The sequence below is a fragment of the Sebastes umbrosus genome (assembly GCF_015220745.1).
Source record: "Sebastes umbrosus isolate fSebUmb1 chromosome 24 unlocalized genomic scaffold, fSebUmb1.pri SUPER_24_unloc_1, whole genome shotgun sequence".
NCBI lineage: Eukaryota > Metazoa > Chordata > Actinopteri > Perciformes > Sebastidae > Sebastes > Sebastes umbrosus.
This window is the reverse complement of record NW_023618437.1, coordinates 1-16,083: the sequence shown is the minus strand read 5'-3', so window position 1 is coordinate 16,083 and position 16,083 is coordinate 1. Positions and strand designations below refer to the sequence as shown.

General features: G+C 45.9%; 1 protein-coding gene and 1 long non-coding RNA gene across 7 annotated transcripts; both read right to left on the bottom strand.

Annotated features, from left to right (window-relative positions):
* Positions 1–424: 424 nt before the first annotated feature.
* dnajc27 (DnaJ (Hsp40) homolog, subfamily C, member 27) lies at positions 425–6,239 on the bottom strand. Its single transcript, XM_037762696.1, has 7 exons — positions 5,949–6,239; positions 4,164–4,246; positions 3,980–4,049; positions 3,658–3,822; positions 3,446–3,568; positions 3,212–3,372; positions 425–1,614 (listed from the first exon to the last, which is right to left on the bottom strand). The coding sequence occupies exons 1-7, from the start codon at positions 6,036–6,038 to the stop codon at positions 1,482–1,484; spliced, it is 825 nt and encodes a 274-aa protein (XP_037618624.1). The 5' UTR covers positions 6,039–6,239; the 3' UTR covers positions 425–1,481.
* A 7,267-nt stretch (positions 6,240–13,506) lies between these two features.
* Positions 13,507–16,061, bottom strand: LOC119484138. Of its 6 annotated transcripts, none has more exons than XR_005205903.1 (5): positions 15,928–16,061; positions 15,664–15,717; positions 15,298–15,327; positions 14,355–14,975; positions 13,507–14,300 (listed from the first exon to the last, which is right to left on the bottom strand). It is a non-coding gene; the product is annotated as an uncharacterized LOC119484138 (long non-coding RNA). The 6 variants fall into 6 exon arrangements; XR_005205906.1 differs by having other exon boundaries at positions 13,507–14,407; positions 14,443–14,975; XR_005205904.1 differs by having other exon boundaries at positions 13,508–14,390; positions 14,425–14,975.
* Between the last annotated feature and the right edge of the window lie 22 nt (positions 16,062–16,083).

Here is a 16,083-nt window from a genome sequence, read left to right as displayed (position 1 = left end):
ACCAAATTATCAATTCAGGGAACAAATTAGAAACGTAATGAAACGTCTTAGTAACTTAAGGGAACTAATTCGTCATCCGGGTCGTCAGGGAACCGAGTATGAATTTAAGAGACTAAATAATAATTAAGGCAACATCTTTATACATCTAAATGGCACACATTGACAGTTTAACAGATGAATCAGTAACTTATGAAAACAAATTAAAAAAACAGGAATAGGAGGAAAGTTTGAGGGAACTTGTTAGTGTCTTAAGGGAACACACATCGACCAATCAGCAGCCGGTATGAGGGCGTTTAAGAGGAACGTTGGCGGTTTACATAGAAACTATAAAAGATTAATATTAAACATGCACCTTTAACGTCTGTTGATTTGGCATCCAGATATTAATACGCAGCTTTAAGGGATTCAATTAATGACATTACTGTTTAAACACTGACCTTTGACCTTTGACCCGCCGCTCTGCTGACGTCGTCAACAGGACGAAGGTCAACGGCAAACTAATATCTGAGATTAATCTCACAGTTATGATTTATTACGACTTCTTTCTCACAATTAAAACTTTTTTCTCCTTTAAATTCAACATTAAATTAAAATGTTGACTTTTATCTATAGATATGAACAGATTCTTTTATTATTACTACTTTTTTCTCAGAATTAAGTTTCATTTAAAATTTGGACTTTAACCTGAAACTTCTGATTTCAATCAGAATCACAACTTCTCAGTTCATTATTATTATTATTACTTTTTTACTTCCAAGTTCTGGAATTTAAGAATATAACTTTAGATTTAGTTATGACTCTTTTTTTTTTTTTTAAATACGACACGTTTCGACATGTTTCTAAAAATTCTGTCAAAATCTAAAAATTTAGATTTTTAATCTCAGAATTCAGATTTCATTTTTAATTTCGAAACTTGATTTAAATCTAAAAATTTTAACTTTATTCTCTGAATCTCATAATGTATGTGAACTTTTTTCCTTCCAAGTTCTTGAATTGAAGAATATAACTTTAGATTTAGAGTTATGACTTTTTGTAATCGACATGTTTGACATATTTATATTCTCAGATTTCTGACTAAATCTAAATTGGACTTTAATCCCAGAATTCTAACTTTAATCTCTGAGTTTAAATTTGATCTGATGATTTGGAAGAATTTAAAGATTTGTTTTATAATCGTGACGTTAATCTCAGAGGGAAATATTTTCCTGTTGGTTGTGGCGCTCTTGGTCTTCCGTACGGTGGAGATAAAAGGTGATAAATGAGTTCCAGGTGGAAACTGAAGGTTAGACGTTCGGTTGGCAGACAGCACTGTGGCGGCAGCATGGCGGCAGCATGGCGGCAGCATGGCACACGAGACGCTCAATACATATAAATATAAATATAGAGAGTAATAAATAAACACTGTCGGTACGGCGGCTGTGATTGGTCAGTCCTGGTCAGTCCTGGTCAGTCCTGGTCTGAGAGGTCCAATCAGGTGGCTGTTATTTAATGTTCTTGAGTAGCGAGGTGCGGGCGTTCACCACCGCCTTGAAGGCGTCCTCGCTGCCGGGGGCAACGCACTTATCCGGGTGCAGCAGCACCGCCAACTTCCTGTACGCCTTGTTCACCTCCTCCCTGGAAACGAGCAGGCGGGAACCAACGAGCAGGCGGGAACCAACGAGCAGGAGGGAACCAACGAGCAGGCGGGAACCAACGAGCAGGAGGGAACCAACGAGCAGGCGGGAACCAACGAGCAGGAGGGAACCAACGAGCAGGAGGGAACCAACGAGCAGGAGGGAACCAACGAGCAGGCGGGAACCAACGAGCAGGAGGGAACCAACGAGCAGGAGGGAACCAACGAGCAGGCGGGAACCAACGAGCAGGAGGGAACCAACGGGCAGGCGGGAACCAACGGGCAGGCGGGAACCAACGAGCAGGAGGGAACCAACGAGCAGGCGGGAACCAACGAGCAGGAGGGAACCAACGGGCAGGCGGGAACCAACGGGCAGGCGGGAACCAACGAGCAGGCGGGAACCAACGAGCAGGAGGGAACCAACGAGCAGGCGGGAACCAACGAGCAGGCGGGAACCAACGAGCAGGCGGGAACCAACGAGCAGGCGGGAACCAACGAGCAGGAGGGAACCAACGAGCAGGCGGGAACCAACGAGCAGGAGGGAACCAACGAGCAGGAGGGAACCAACGAGCAGGAGGGAACCAACGAGCAGGCGGGAACCAACGAGCAGGCGGGAACCAACGAGCAGGCGGGAACCAACGAGCAGGCGGGAACCAACGAGCAGGAGGGAACCAACGAGCAGGCGGGAACCAACGAGCAGGAGGGAACCAACGAGCAGGCGGGAACCAACGAGCAGGAGGGAACCAACGAGCAGGCGGGAACCAACGAGCAGGCGGGAACCAACGAGCAGGAGGGAACCAACGAGCAGGCGGGAACCAACGAGCAGGCGGGAACCAACGAGCAGGAGGGAACCAACGAGCAGGCGGGAACCAACGAGCAGGCGGGAACCAACGAGCAGGAGGGAACCAATGAGCAGGCGGGAACCAACGAGCAGGAGGGAACCAACGAGCAGGCGGGAACCAACGAGCAGGAGGGAACCAACGAGCAGGCGGGAACCAACGAGTAGGCGGGAACCAACGAGCAGGAGGGAACCAACAAGCAGGCGGGAACCAACGGGAGACACAAAAACAAAACACATGTTGTAGAATAGAATAATATCTACTACTATATAACTACTACTACTACATCACATATAATAACTACCACTATAACAGAGTATAATAAAATATAATACCACTATAACTGAGAGTACAACTACTCAGAATGATGAGTTCATTAATGTTAATATATCATTTATTTTTAGATGTATTCAGTGTATTTTTACTTCTATAAATATAATGTATTTTTAGTAATATAAATATAATGTATTTTTAGTTATATAAATATAATATATTTTTAGTAATATAAATATAATGTATTTTTAGTTATATAAATATAATATATTTTTAGTTATATAAATATAATATATTTTTAGTTATATAAATATAATATATTTTTAGTAATATAAATATAATGTATTTTTAGTTATATAAATATAATATATTTTTAGTTATATAAATATAATATGTATTTAGTAATATAACTAATGTATTTTAAGATATAAGTATACTTTGTATTGAGTTGTGTGCAGACTGATGTTAACCACTGATCTGAACTCACCGCGTGGCTCCAGGTTTGACCCCCAACATGTCCCATGAGTCTTTGCTGCTCCGGATGCGTCGGATGGTGTCGGCCTGCTCCTTGGTGAAGCCGACGCTGACCTCGGCCACTGGGCGCTTCCCTCCGTTCTCACACATGTCGGTGATGGAGGAGAAGAACGCCTGAAAGACGGAACGCCACGTCATCAAACCATTTATTCATTTATGAGTTCTCATTAAGGTTATGAACGTTTACCTGGAACATCTCGTTGATTCCCTCGCCGCTCTGCGCCGACGTCTCAAAGTACGTGAAGCCTCTGGACTCCGCCCACAGACGGCCCTCGCCCTCGTCCACCACCCGCCGCTTCGTCAGGTCCACCTGAGAACAGGAAGTCAACACGTACAGCATCTCTCTATAGGAACCACAGCTTCTGATTGGTTACCGCCGCGGCGGCGTGCGAGTCTCACCTTGTTGGCGCAAACGATGAACACGATGCTGTCCATGTTGGCCTGAGAGCCCATTTCCTGTTTCATCTCTCCGAGCCAGCTGTCGAGGGCGTCGAAGCTTTCCCTGAGGCCGACGTCGTAGACCAGCAGCACGCCCTGGCTGTCCTTATAGAACTCGTTACGCACCTGAGACGCACGCCAAGCACGCCACGCACGCCAAGCACGCCAAGCACGCCAAGCACGCCATGCACGCCATGCACGCCGAGCACGCACAACACCAAGTTATTAAGATTAGAACAGAATGAAGATCAGAGAATAAGAAGATAAAGGTGAAGAGACTCACCTCGTAGAAGAACGGATGACCGGCCATGTCGAAGATGTTCACTTTGATTTCTCTGTCACGAACCTGAACCCTGAACACAACACACTTTTACTAATATTACTAGTACTACTACTACTACTACTACTACCACTTCTACTACTACTAGGATATTAACATAGTTCCCACACAGAGTACATGTACTTACTTGGTGACGCCGTAGTCGATGCCGATCGTGGCTAAGTACTTGGGAACGAACCTCTTCTCGCAGTAGCGTTTGATGATGCAGCTCTGAGAAGGAGAATGTATTAATAATGAGCTAGAGCAGCTCTCACGCCAGACTCCATTCACAAATCTATCAGTTTAAAGGTGAACAACTGAATGAAGACAACAGGAGAGACGTTCAAAAGAAAACAGATTGTTTAATCTGAATATTAATCTTAACAAACGAGATGTAAGCCCAACTTTAGTGAACATTTTGTCAATTTTAGGGTACTTTGTTAGTAAACTAAACCTCAATGTATAAAAACATAATTCATGATTATTCTAGAATCATTAGATTAGACTAATTTATAATGTCTGGGTTCTCCTGGTACAGAGGTCTTTAAGCAACCTGCGTCTCCGGATCCACATGAGGCTCTTCAGATCCTCTCCAGCGGCTCCCTGAGGAGCTTTAAACACCAAGAACTGGTCTTTGTTTACATTTTCATTATTATTGATCATCGTTGTAGGTCTATGGTACGACGGTACGACGGAGTATTAGGGTCACATTGAGGACAAATAAAACATCTGAGATTTAGAGAATAAAGTCACAATATTATAAAGTAATATTACGACCTTATTCTCGTAAAGTTATGACTTTATTCTCGTAATATTCTGACTTTATTGTGTAAATCTCAGATGTGTTTTCCCTCAATGTGGCCCTAATACTCCGTAGTCCATTGTCTCTTTGGCCCTCACTGCATTAGACTGATATACTATATACTGAGACTACAAGCTGAGTTACCTTCATCACAATGATCACATGTTTTGTGGTTCCAGACAGATTTTTATTTATTTTTTTGCCTAAAATATCTCTTTAGATAGTAAAGGTTGCTGACCCCTGACCCCTGACCCCTGACCTGGCACATTCGGCTCACACATTAACACATTAACACATATTAAGACATTAACACATTAACACACATTAACACATATTAAGACATTAACACATTAACACATATTAAGACATTAACACATTAACACACATTAACACATTAACACATATTAAGACATTAACACATATTAACACATTAACACATATTAAGACATTAACACATTAACACATATTAAGACATTAACACATTAACACATATTAAGACATTAACACATATTAACACATTAACACATATTAAGACATTAACACATTAACACATATTAAGACATTAACACATTAACACATATTAAGACATTAACACATTAACACATATTAAGACATTAACACATTAACACATATTAAGACATTAACACATATTAACACATTAACACATATTAAGACATTAACACATTAACACATATTAAGACATTAACACATATTAAGACATTAACACATATTAAGACATTAACACATATTAACACATTAACACATTACACACCAGGCTTCATTACAATATCATCCTGTTTATCTGGCTCACTTGGTTGGCTGCTGGATCAACACAGCAGGAAGAAACGTTCATAAAACACTAATTATTCAATATTAAGAAGTAATTTATAAGCCGAATTTCAGAGGACACATTGTTCTTTAGAAACACATCTTTATTAATGTTAATCTGTGTTTTAATATCAGCAATAAGCAAGGAAGCATGAAAGTAGATGTTTTTTATATGGAGTCTGGTGCTGGAATCAGTGTGAGGTTTATAACCAGCTGCTGTCAGCTGATCTATAATATAATATAATATAATACTATATTATATTATATTATATTATATTATATATAATGATTCTAATGCCTTACTTTTCCTACTTCAGCGTTCCCCAGGCTGATCACTTTGACTCTCAGGGATTTCTTGTTGTCTCGTCTCTTCGGGATGTTGGAGGATTCCATCAGGAGGTCTGGTTCTGGTTCTGGTTCTGGTTCTGGTTCTGGTGGAGTGATCAGGCTCTACTGGATACTACAGGTTCTGCTGCAGAGAGAAGAGCTAACGGCTAGCAGCTAGAGGCTAACAGAAGCTAACAGAAGCTAATGAGGCTAACAGCTGTTCTGTTGTTGTTGCAGCTAAATACCACTTCCGCCCTGCCTTCTTCTTCTTCTGTGGTGTTTATTGTTGGTTGGTAAATCAGCTTAGAGGAGCATCACCTCCACCTGCTGGAGGACTGGAGGACTGGAGGAGTGGAGGAGTGGAGGACTGGAGGACTGGAGGACTGGAGGAGTGGAGGAGTGGAGGACTGGAGGAGTGGAGGAGTGGAGGACTGGAGGACTGGAGGACTGGAGGAGTGGAGGAGCTGGAGGACTGGAGGAGTGGAGGAGTGGAGGAGTGGAGGACTGGAGGAGTGGAGGAGTGGAGGACTGGAGGAGTGGAGGACTGGAGGAGTGGAGGACTGGAGGACTGGAGGAGTGGAGGAGTGGAGGAGTGGAGGACTGGAGGAGTGGAGGACTGGAGGACTGGAGGAGTGGAGGACTGGAGGACTGGAGGAGTGGAGGAGTGGAGGAGTGGAGGACTGGAGGACTGGAGGACTGGAGGAGTGGAGGAGTGGAGGAGTGGAGGACTGGAGGAGTGGAGGACTGGAGGAGTGGAGGAGTGGAGGACTGGAGGAGTGGAGGACTGGAGGACTGGAGGAGTGGAGGAGTGGAGGAGTGGAGGACTGGAGGAGTGGAGGACTGGAGGACTGGAGGAGTGGAGGACTGGAGGAGTGGAGGACTGGAGGACTGGAGGAGTGGAGGAGTGGAGGAGTGGAGGACTGGAGGAGTGGAGGAGTGGAGGAGTGGAGGAGTGGAGGAGTGGAGGAGTGGAGGACTGGAGGAGTGGAGGACTGGAGGAGTGGAGGAGTGGAGGACTGGAGGAGTGGAGGACTGGAGGAGTGGAGGACTGGAGGACTGGAGGACTGGAGGAGTGGAGGACTGGAGGACTGGAGGAGTGGAGGACTGGAGGACTGGAGGACTGGAGGACTGGAGGAGTGGAGGAGTGGAGGAGTGGAGGAGTGGAGGAGTGGAGGAGTGGAGGACTGGAGGACTGGAGGACTGGAGGACTGGAGAAGTGGAGGAGTGGAGGAGTGGAGGAGTGGAGGACTGGAGGAGTGGAGGAGTGGAGGAGTGGAGGAGTGGAGGAGATGGAGGAGTGGAGGACTGGAGGACTGGAGGAGTGGAGGACTGGAGGAGTGGAGGAGTGGAGGACTGGAGGACTGGAGGAGTGGAGGAGTGGAGGAGTGGAGGAGTGGAGGAGTGACATGGAGGAGTGGAGGAGTGGAGGACTGGAGGACTGGAGGAGTGGAGGACTGGAGGACTGGAGGACTGGAGGAGTGGAGGACTGGAGGAGTGGAGGAGTGGAGGAGTGGAGGAGTGGAGGAGTGGAGGACTGGAGAACTGGAGGAGTGGAGGACTGGAGGACTGGAGAACTGGAGGAGTGGAGGACTGAGGGACTGGAGGAGCTGGACGGAGTGGAGGAGTGGAGGAGTGGAGGAGTGGAGGAGTGGAGGACTGGAGGAGTGGAGGACTGTGGAGGAGTGGAGGGACTGGAGGAGTGGAGGAGTGGAGGAGTGGAGGAGTGGAGGAGTGGAGGAGTGGAGGAGTGGAGGACTGGAGGAGTGGAGGAGTGGAGGAGTGGAGGACTGGAGGAGTGGAGGACTGGAGGAGTGGAGGAGTGGAGGAGTGGAGGAGTGGAGGACTGGAGGAGTGGAGGAGTGGAGGAGTGGAGGAGTGGAGGAGTGGAGGAGTGGAGGAGTGGAGGACTGGAGGACGTGGAGGAGTGGAGGAGTGGAGGACTGGAGGAGTGGAGGACTGGAGGAGTGGAGGAGTGGAGGAGTGGAGGACTGATGAGTGGAGGACTGGAGGATTGGAGGAGTGGAGGAGTGGAGGATGGACGGAGTGGAGGAGTGGAGGAGTGGAGGACTGGAGAGTGAGAGGAGTGGAGGAACTGGAGGAGTGGAGGAGTGGAGGAGTGGAGGAGTGGAGGACTGGAGGAGTGGAGGAGTGGAGGACTGGAGGACTGGAGGACTGGAGGAGTGGAGGAGTGGAGGAGTGGAGGAGTGGAGGACTGGAGGAGCTGGAGGACTGGAGGACTGGAGGAGTGGAGGACTGGAGGAGTGGAGGAGTGGAGGACTGGAGGAGTGGAGGACTGGAGGACTGGAGGAGTGGAGGAGTGGAGGAGTGGAGGAGTGGAGGAGTGGAGGACTGGAGGAGTGGAGGAGTGGAGGAGTGGAGGACTGGAGGAGCTGGAGGACTGGAGGAGTGGAGGACTGGAGGAGTGGAGGACTGGAGGAGTGGAGGAGTGGAGGAGTGGAGGAGTGGAGGAGTGGAGGACTGGAGGACTGGAGGACTGGAGGCCTGGAGGACTGGAGGAGTGGAGGACTGGAGGAGTGGAGGAGTGGAGGACTGGAGGAGTGGAGGACTGAGGAGTGGAGGAGTGGAGGAGTGGAGGAGTGGAGGAGTGGAGGAGTGGAGGAGTGGAGGACTGGAGGAGTGGAGGAGTGGAGGAGTGGAGGAGTGGAGGACTGGAGGACTGGAGGAGTGGAGGAGTGGAGGAGTGGAGGAGTGGAGGAGTGGAGGAGTGGAGGAGTGGAGACTGGAGGAGTGGAGGACTGGAGGAGTGGAGGACTGGAGGAGTGGAGGAGTGGAGGAGTGGAGGACTGGAGGAGTGGAGGACTGGAGGAGTGGAGGAGTGGAGGAGTGGAGGACTGGAGGAGTGGAGGACTGGAGGAGTGGAGGAGTGGAGGAGTGGAGGACTGGAGGACTGGAGGAGTGGAGGAGTGGAGGAGTGGAGGACTGGAGGAGTGGAGGAGTGGAGGACTGGAGGAGTGGAGGAGTGGAGGAGTGGAGGACTGGAGGAGTGGAGGACTGGAGGAGTGGAGGACTGGAGGAGTGGAGGACTGGAGGAGTGGAGGACTGGAGGAGTGGAGGAGTGGAGGAGTGGAGGAGTGGAGGAGTGGAGGACTGGAGGAGTGGAGGAGTGGAGGAGCTGGAGGACTGGAGGACGTGGAGGACTGAGGAGTGGAGGAGTGGAGGAGTGGAGGAGCTGGAGGAGTGGAGGACTGGAGGAGTGGAGGAGTGGAGGAGTGGAGGAGTGGAGGACTGGAGGAGTGGAGGACTGGAGGAGTGGAGGAGTGGAGGAGTGGAGGACTGGAGGAGTGGAGGAGTGGAGGAGTGGAGGACTGGAGGAGTGGAGGACTGGAGGAGTGGAGGACTGGAGGAGTGGAGGAGTGGAGGAGTGGAGGAGTGGAGGACGTGGAGGAGTGGAGACTGGAGGGTGGAGGAGTGGAGGAGTGGAGGACTGGAGGAGTGGAGGACTGGAGGAGGTGGAGGACTGGAGGAGTGGAGGAGTGAGGACTGGAGGAGTGGAGGACGTGGAGGAGTGGAGGAGCTGGAGGAGCTGGAGGAGTGGAGGAGTGGAGGACTGGAGGAGTGGAGGACGTGGAGGAGTGGAGGACGTGGAGGAGTGGAGGAGTGGAGGAGTGGAGGACTGGAGGAGTGGAGGACTGGAGGAGTGGAGGAGTGGAGGAGTGGAGGACTGGAGGAGTGGAGGAGTGGAGGAGTGGAGGACTGGAGGAGTGGAGGACTGGAGGAGTGGAGGAGTGGAGGAGTGGAGGACTGGAGGAGTGGAGGACTGGAGGAGTGGAGGACTGGAGAGTGGAGGACTGAGGAGTGGAGGAGTGAGGACTGGAGGAGTGGAGGAGTGGAGGACTGGAGGACTGGAGGAGTGGAGGAGTGGAGGACTGGAGGAGTGGAGGAGTGGAGGACTGGAGGACTGGAGGAGTGGAGGACTGGAGGACTGGAGGACTGGAGGAGTGGAGGACGTGGAGGAGTGGAGGAGTGGAGGAGTGGAGGAGTGGAGGAGTGGAGGACTGGAGGAGTGGAGGAGTGGAGGACTGGAGGAGTGGAGGACTGGAGGAGTGGAGGAGTGGAGGACTGGAGGAGTGGAGGACTGGAGGAGTGGAGGAGTGGAGGAGTGGAGGACTGGAGGAGTGGAGGAGATGGAGGAGTGGAGGAGTGGAGGAGTGGAGGAGTGGAGGACTGGAGGAGTGGAGGAGTGGAGGACTGGAGGAGTGGAGGACTGGAGGAGTGGAGGAGTGGAGGAGTGGAGGAGTGGAGGAGTGGAGGAGTGGAGGAGTGGAGGACTGGAGGAGTGGAGGAGTGGAGGGTGGAGGACTGGAGGAGTGGAGGACTGGAGGAGTGGAGGAGTGGAGGAGTGGAGGACTGGAGGAGTGGAGGAGTGGAGGAGTGGAGGACTGGAGGAGTGGAGGACTGGAGGAGTGGAGGAGTGGAGGAGTGGAGGACTGGAGGAGTGGAGGACTGGAGGAGTGGAGGAGTGGAGGAGTGGAGGAGTGGAGGACTGGAGGAGTGGAGGAGTGGGAGGACTGGAGGACTGGAGGAGTGGAGGAGTGGAGGACTGGAGGAGTGGAGGAGTGGAGGACTGGAGGACTGGAGGACTGGAGGACTGGAGGACTGGAGGAGTGGAGGACTGGAGGAGTGGAGGAGTGGAGGACTGGAGGAGTGAGGAGTGGAGGACTGGAGGAGTGGAGGAGTGGAGGAGTGGAGGAGTGGAGGAGTGGAGGAGTGGAGGACTGGAGGAGTGGAGGAGTGGAGGACTGGAGGACTGGAGGACTGGAGGACTGGAGGAGTGGAGGAGTGGAGGAGTGGAGGACTGGAGGACTGGAGGAGTGGAGGACTGGAGGGAGGTGGAGGAGTGGAGGACTGGAGGAGTGGAGGACTGGAGGAGTGGAGGACTGGAGGACTGGAGGACTGGAGGAGTGGAGGACTGGAGGAGTGGAGGAGTGGAGGAGTGGAGGACTGGAGGAGTGGAGGAGTGGAGGACTGGAGGAGTGGAGGAGTGGAGGAGTGGAGGAGTGGAGGACTGGAGGAGTGGAGGACTGGAGGACTGGAGGACTGGAGGAGTGGAGGACTGGAGGAGTGGAGGACTGGAGGACTGGAGGACTGGAGGAGTGGAGGACTGGAGGACTGGAGGACTGGAGGACTGGAGGAGTGGAGGACTGGAGGAGTGGAGGAGTGGAGGACTGGAGGAGTGGAGGAGTGGAGGACTGGAGGAGTGGAGGAGTGGAGGAGTGGAGGACTGGAGGAGTGGAGGAGTGGAGGAGTGGAGGAGTGGAGGAGTGGAGGAGTGGAGGACTGGAGGAGTGGAGGACTGGAGGACTGGAGGAGTGGAGGAGTGGAGGACTGGAGGAGTGGAGGAGCTGGAGGAGTGGAGGACTGGAGGACTGGAGGACTGGAGGAGTGGAGGACTGGAGGAGTGGAGGAGTGGAGGAGTGGAGGACTGGAGGACTGGAGGAGTGGAGGACTGGAGGAGTGGAGGAGTGGAGGAGTGGAGGAGTGGAGGACTGGAGGAGTGGAGGACTGGAGGACTGGAGGACTGGAGGAGTGGAGGACTGGAGGAGTGGAGGACTGGAGGACTGGAGGACTGGAGGATTGGAGGACTGGAGGAGTGGAGGACTGGAGGAGTGGAGGAGTGGAGGAGTGGAGGAGTGGAGGACTGGAGGAGTGGAGGAGTGGAGGAGTGGAGGACTGGAGGAGTGGAGGAGTGGAGGAGTGGAGGACTGGAGGACTGGAGGAGTGGAGGAGTGGAGCAGGAGACTGGCAGGAAAATATAATAATAAAATAAATTAATAAAAAACTAAAACAAAATAAAAATGTATGATTATTATTATTATTATTATTATTATTATAATAATAATTAAATTCTCTCCATTATTCCTGTTGGCCTTAAAGGGACTGTTTGTAACTTTTGAAGCGTATAAATGTACCGGGTCGGGACACATGCTCGCTCTCGTCTCCTCTGCCTGCCTTCACTCACACACCGCGCTCCTTCTCTCTCTCTCTCTCCACCTCTCACGTGCATGCTGCTCACTCCACACTGCAGAAGAGTTAGTTTAGCTCTGAGAATATCTAGTGAATGTTCAGTGGACGTTTGTGCAGAAATAACTGCTGCAGCTCCTCCAGACCAACAGAGGTTTCCCGTGTCTTGTGAAGTGACGGGGCTCCGCAGAGAGAAACGTTATCGTCTCCCCCGTTCCCTCCGGCCGCGGTCGGGAGGCTGAGGCGGGAAAAGCCAACGCTAGGATCAGCATTGATTCATGGAGAGACCTTGGTCTGGTCAGCTAACATTACTGCCAAGCAGCTGAAATATAGAGTGATATGGTGCTTTTAGCTGACGTGTGTCTCCTCACTGTGTTGAGCGATGCTCCTTCATGTCTATGTAGAGCGAGCACAAGCGCCAGCAACAGGACGCTGACTTTAGATGACTTAACGGACACAGGTGAAGCTGTTAACAACACATTATGATTCTAACTAACACTCCCTTTAAGTGCTTTATAAATACTGTGAAAGTAATGAAACACTCAATTCACAGAGAAACACACAGCCCGGATTCAGAAACTCTGCGTTTGAAATAAGCCGTCAGGATTTCTGTCCATTTGTGATGTCACAAATATACAATATATAGACCCTTACACGGTTTTAAACAATCTAAATGTGTCCCAGTTTATTTCCTGTTGCAGTGGATGTGAATGACATCAGCTGACAGGAAGTACGCATGGACCCAAGCCGTTGCCTAGCAACGCAATCCTGTTGCAATCCTGTTGCAATCCTGTTGCAAGGCCTCGGCTCCTGTATCTAACGTCGCTCATCACGCTGCTACTTGGAGAGACAATCATTTTCTGAGGTGGTAGTTGGAGAAAAAAGTTTGAGAACCTTAAAATATTAAAATCCCCTTAAAATAATCTTAACATTATTTTACAGTTACAAATAAGCAGATTGATTTTCATAGTATTATGAAAATATATTATTTTTTTGCAGTAAACTTTGTTAAAATAATAAATCATTGTTTTCTGTTTTAATCCAGCAGGTGTCAGTAACACGTCACATGGTTCTGCTTTCATATGGATTTATTAAGAAATAAACTCAGCTCAGCTTTACAGAGAAAAACATCAACATTAAAACATCAACATAAAAACATCAACATTAAAACATCAACATTAAAACATCAACATTAAAACATCAACATTAAAACATCAACATATAAACATCAACATTAAAACATCAACATTAAAACATCAACATTAAAACATCAATATATAAACATCAACATTAAAACATCAACATAAAAACATCAACATTAAAACATCAACATAAAAACATCAACATTAAAACATCAATATATAAACATCAACATTAAAACATCAACATTAAAACATCAACATTAAAACATCAACATATAAACATCAACATTAAAACATCAACATTAAAACATCAACATTAAAACATCAACATTAAAACATCAACATTAAAACATCAACATATAAACATCAACATATAAACATCAACATTAAAACATCAACATTAAAACATCAACATATAAACATCAACATATAAACATCAACATATAAAAGCAAAAATATTCAAACAGAAATAAATTCTCAGGAGAATATCAGATCAATAAAACTAATGACCGATTATTTAAATGAATAATCTAACAATAAACTACGACCGAACAAAAAGCATCAAAACCAGCAATAAACAGCAAAATAACTCAAATTATACCACTTTTAAAGGAGAAAAACTGCACTACATACTCTATAGATATATATAGATATATATATACTGTATTTATATATATATATATATATATATATTTTTTTTTTTATTGTGTAATGTACGGAGGCCCAAAGAGTCCAATATTAAATAAACAATTAAGATAAAATATTAAATCAAACCAAGAAGTTGTGAAATATTCCAGAACGTTTCTAAAACGTCATTGTTATTGATTTATTAGATATATATTTATAAAATCATTTACATTATTTTATTATTCTAAATAGAAATGAATGAATTGTGAAGAGACACGTGTTCTGGTTGTGTTTAGTCTGTATTGATTATTTATGTAATGAAGTCTTATTGATTGTTTTAATATTGAACTCTTTGGGGTTTCATGTTAAAGATCAGTTACGGATAATAAAACATATTTAGAGGATAAAAAGCTTTCAACATGCCGCAGACGGATATTTATATAGAAGTAGAATATATTGATAAACTTCAGCCTTTAATGATGTTAGATCAGCTGTTATTAACGATCAATATCTGTGATCAGCACCGGATAAGATTCCTCCTTATTATTATTATTACAGCCTGACAGTCCTTCATCACCTTCATCACCTTCATCACCTTCGTCACCTTCATCACCTTCGTCACCTTCATCACCTTCGTCACCTTCATCACCTTCATCACCTTCATCACCTCGTCACCTTCATCACCTTCATCACCTCGTCACCTTCATCACCTTCATCACCTCGTCATCAACCAGAATGAGAAACAGTTATCTCATGTTCGACCTCTAAAGCCCATTAACTATCCCCTTAACAACACCTTAATATCGTCTTTATAAAGTCGATCCACTCAATAAAAGACCTTACATACAATTTAATGTGTAATAATTATGATATTTGGAGGGATTCTTATTCAGTATTTAATACTTTACTGCAGTTAAAGTGTGAATTTATGAATGAAATCATAATGAAGATAAAGGTTTAATGGTTTTCTGCAGAGGTTAAGGGCTTTTTCAATTAAGGTGAAACTTTAAGGGGTTAAATTAATGGATCAATGAATGTTCTGATCGTGTTCTGATCTCAACCAAACCTTTAAACCGACTAAAGAACCGTTTGGTATCGTCTATAAAACTACATTAATCATGTTTGTGTGTTTAACAGGAAGTGAGGTGGACAGGAAGTGAGGTGGACAGGAAGTGAGGCGGCGGCGTTAGCGAGGAGGAAGCGGCTGCATCTGCAGGGAGTCGTAGGTGTCTCTGGCGGCCGTGCTCAGACCCTGAACACACCACAACAAGAATTAATAATAATTCATCAATAAATATTAAACACATGAATGAATGAATGAATGAATGAATTAATTAATTAATTAATAAATAAATATTAAACACATTAATGAATGAATGAATGAATTAATTAATTAATTAATAAATAAATATTAAACACATGAATGAATGAATGAATGAATGAATTAATTAATTAATAAATAAATATTAAACACATGAATGAATGAATGAATGAATTAATTAATTAATTAATAAATAAATATTAAACACATTAATGAATGAATGAATGAATATGAATTATTCATAGCGACTCACCTGGTACACCTGCTCGTTCTTCCGCTGACGCTGACACACAAACATCAACAATATTATATATATTATTCAGAATAAACTCCTCTGATTACTGAAATAAATAAAGTTTATATAATTATATAATAATAAATAAAGTTTATATAATTATATAATACTAAATAAAGTTTATATAATTATATAATACTAAATAAAGTTTATATAATTATATAATACTAAATAAAGTTTATATAATTATATAATAATAAATAAAGTTTATATAATTATATAATAATAAATAAAGTTTATATAATTATATAATAATAAATAAAGTTTATATAATTATATAATAAATCAAAATAAAAGATGAATTAAAGAGTTAACAACACTCACGTCTCGAACAGGAAGTTCTTTATATTCTCCTTCAGGAGAACGTCGGTTCAGACCCTGAAGATTAAACACAGAATATAGAATATAGAATATTAACGTTTATCGATCAACCAACAAGAACTTCATTTATTCATGTTATTGTTTTATATTCTTTAACAGAACGTGTTATTGTTTTATATTCTTTAACAGAACGTGTTATTGTTTTATATTCTTTAACAGAACGTGTTATTGTTTTATATTCTTTAACAGAACGTGTTCTCTTCTTACCGTGTAGGTGGCGTTGTCGTCCGACGTCCCGCGGTTCTACAAACACAGAACACGTTAGAATAAATCAGGTTCTTCAATTATCTCATTCAGTATTCCTAAAGTTCCACAATAAGAGCTAAAGATAAAGGTTCCGTGTAGAACCAGAGGAGAACTCAC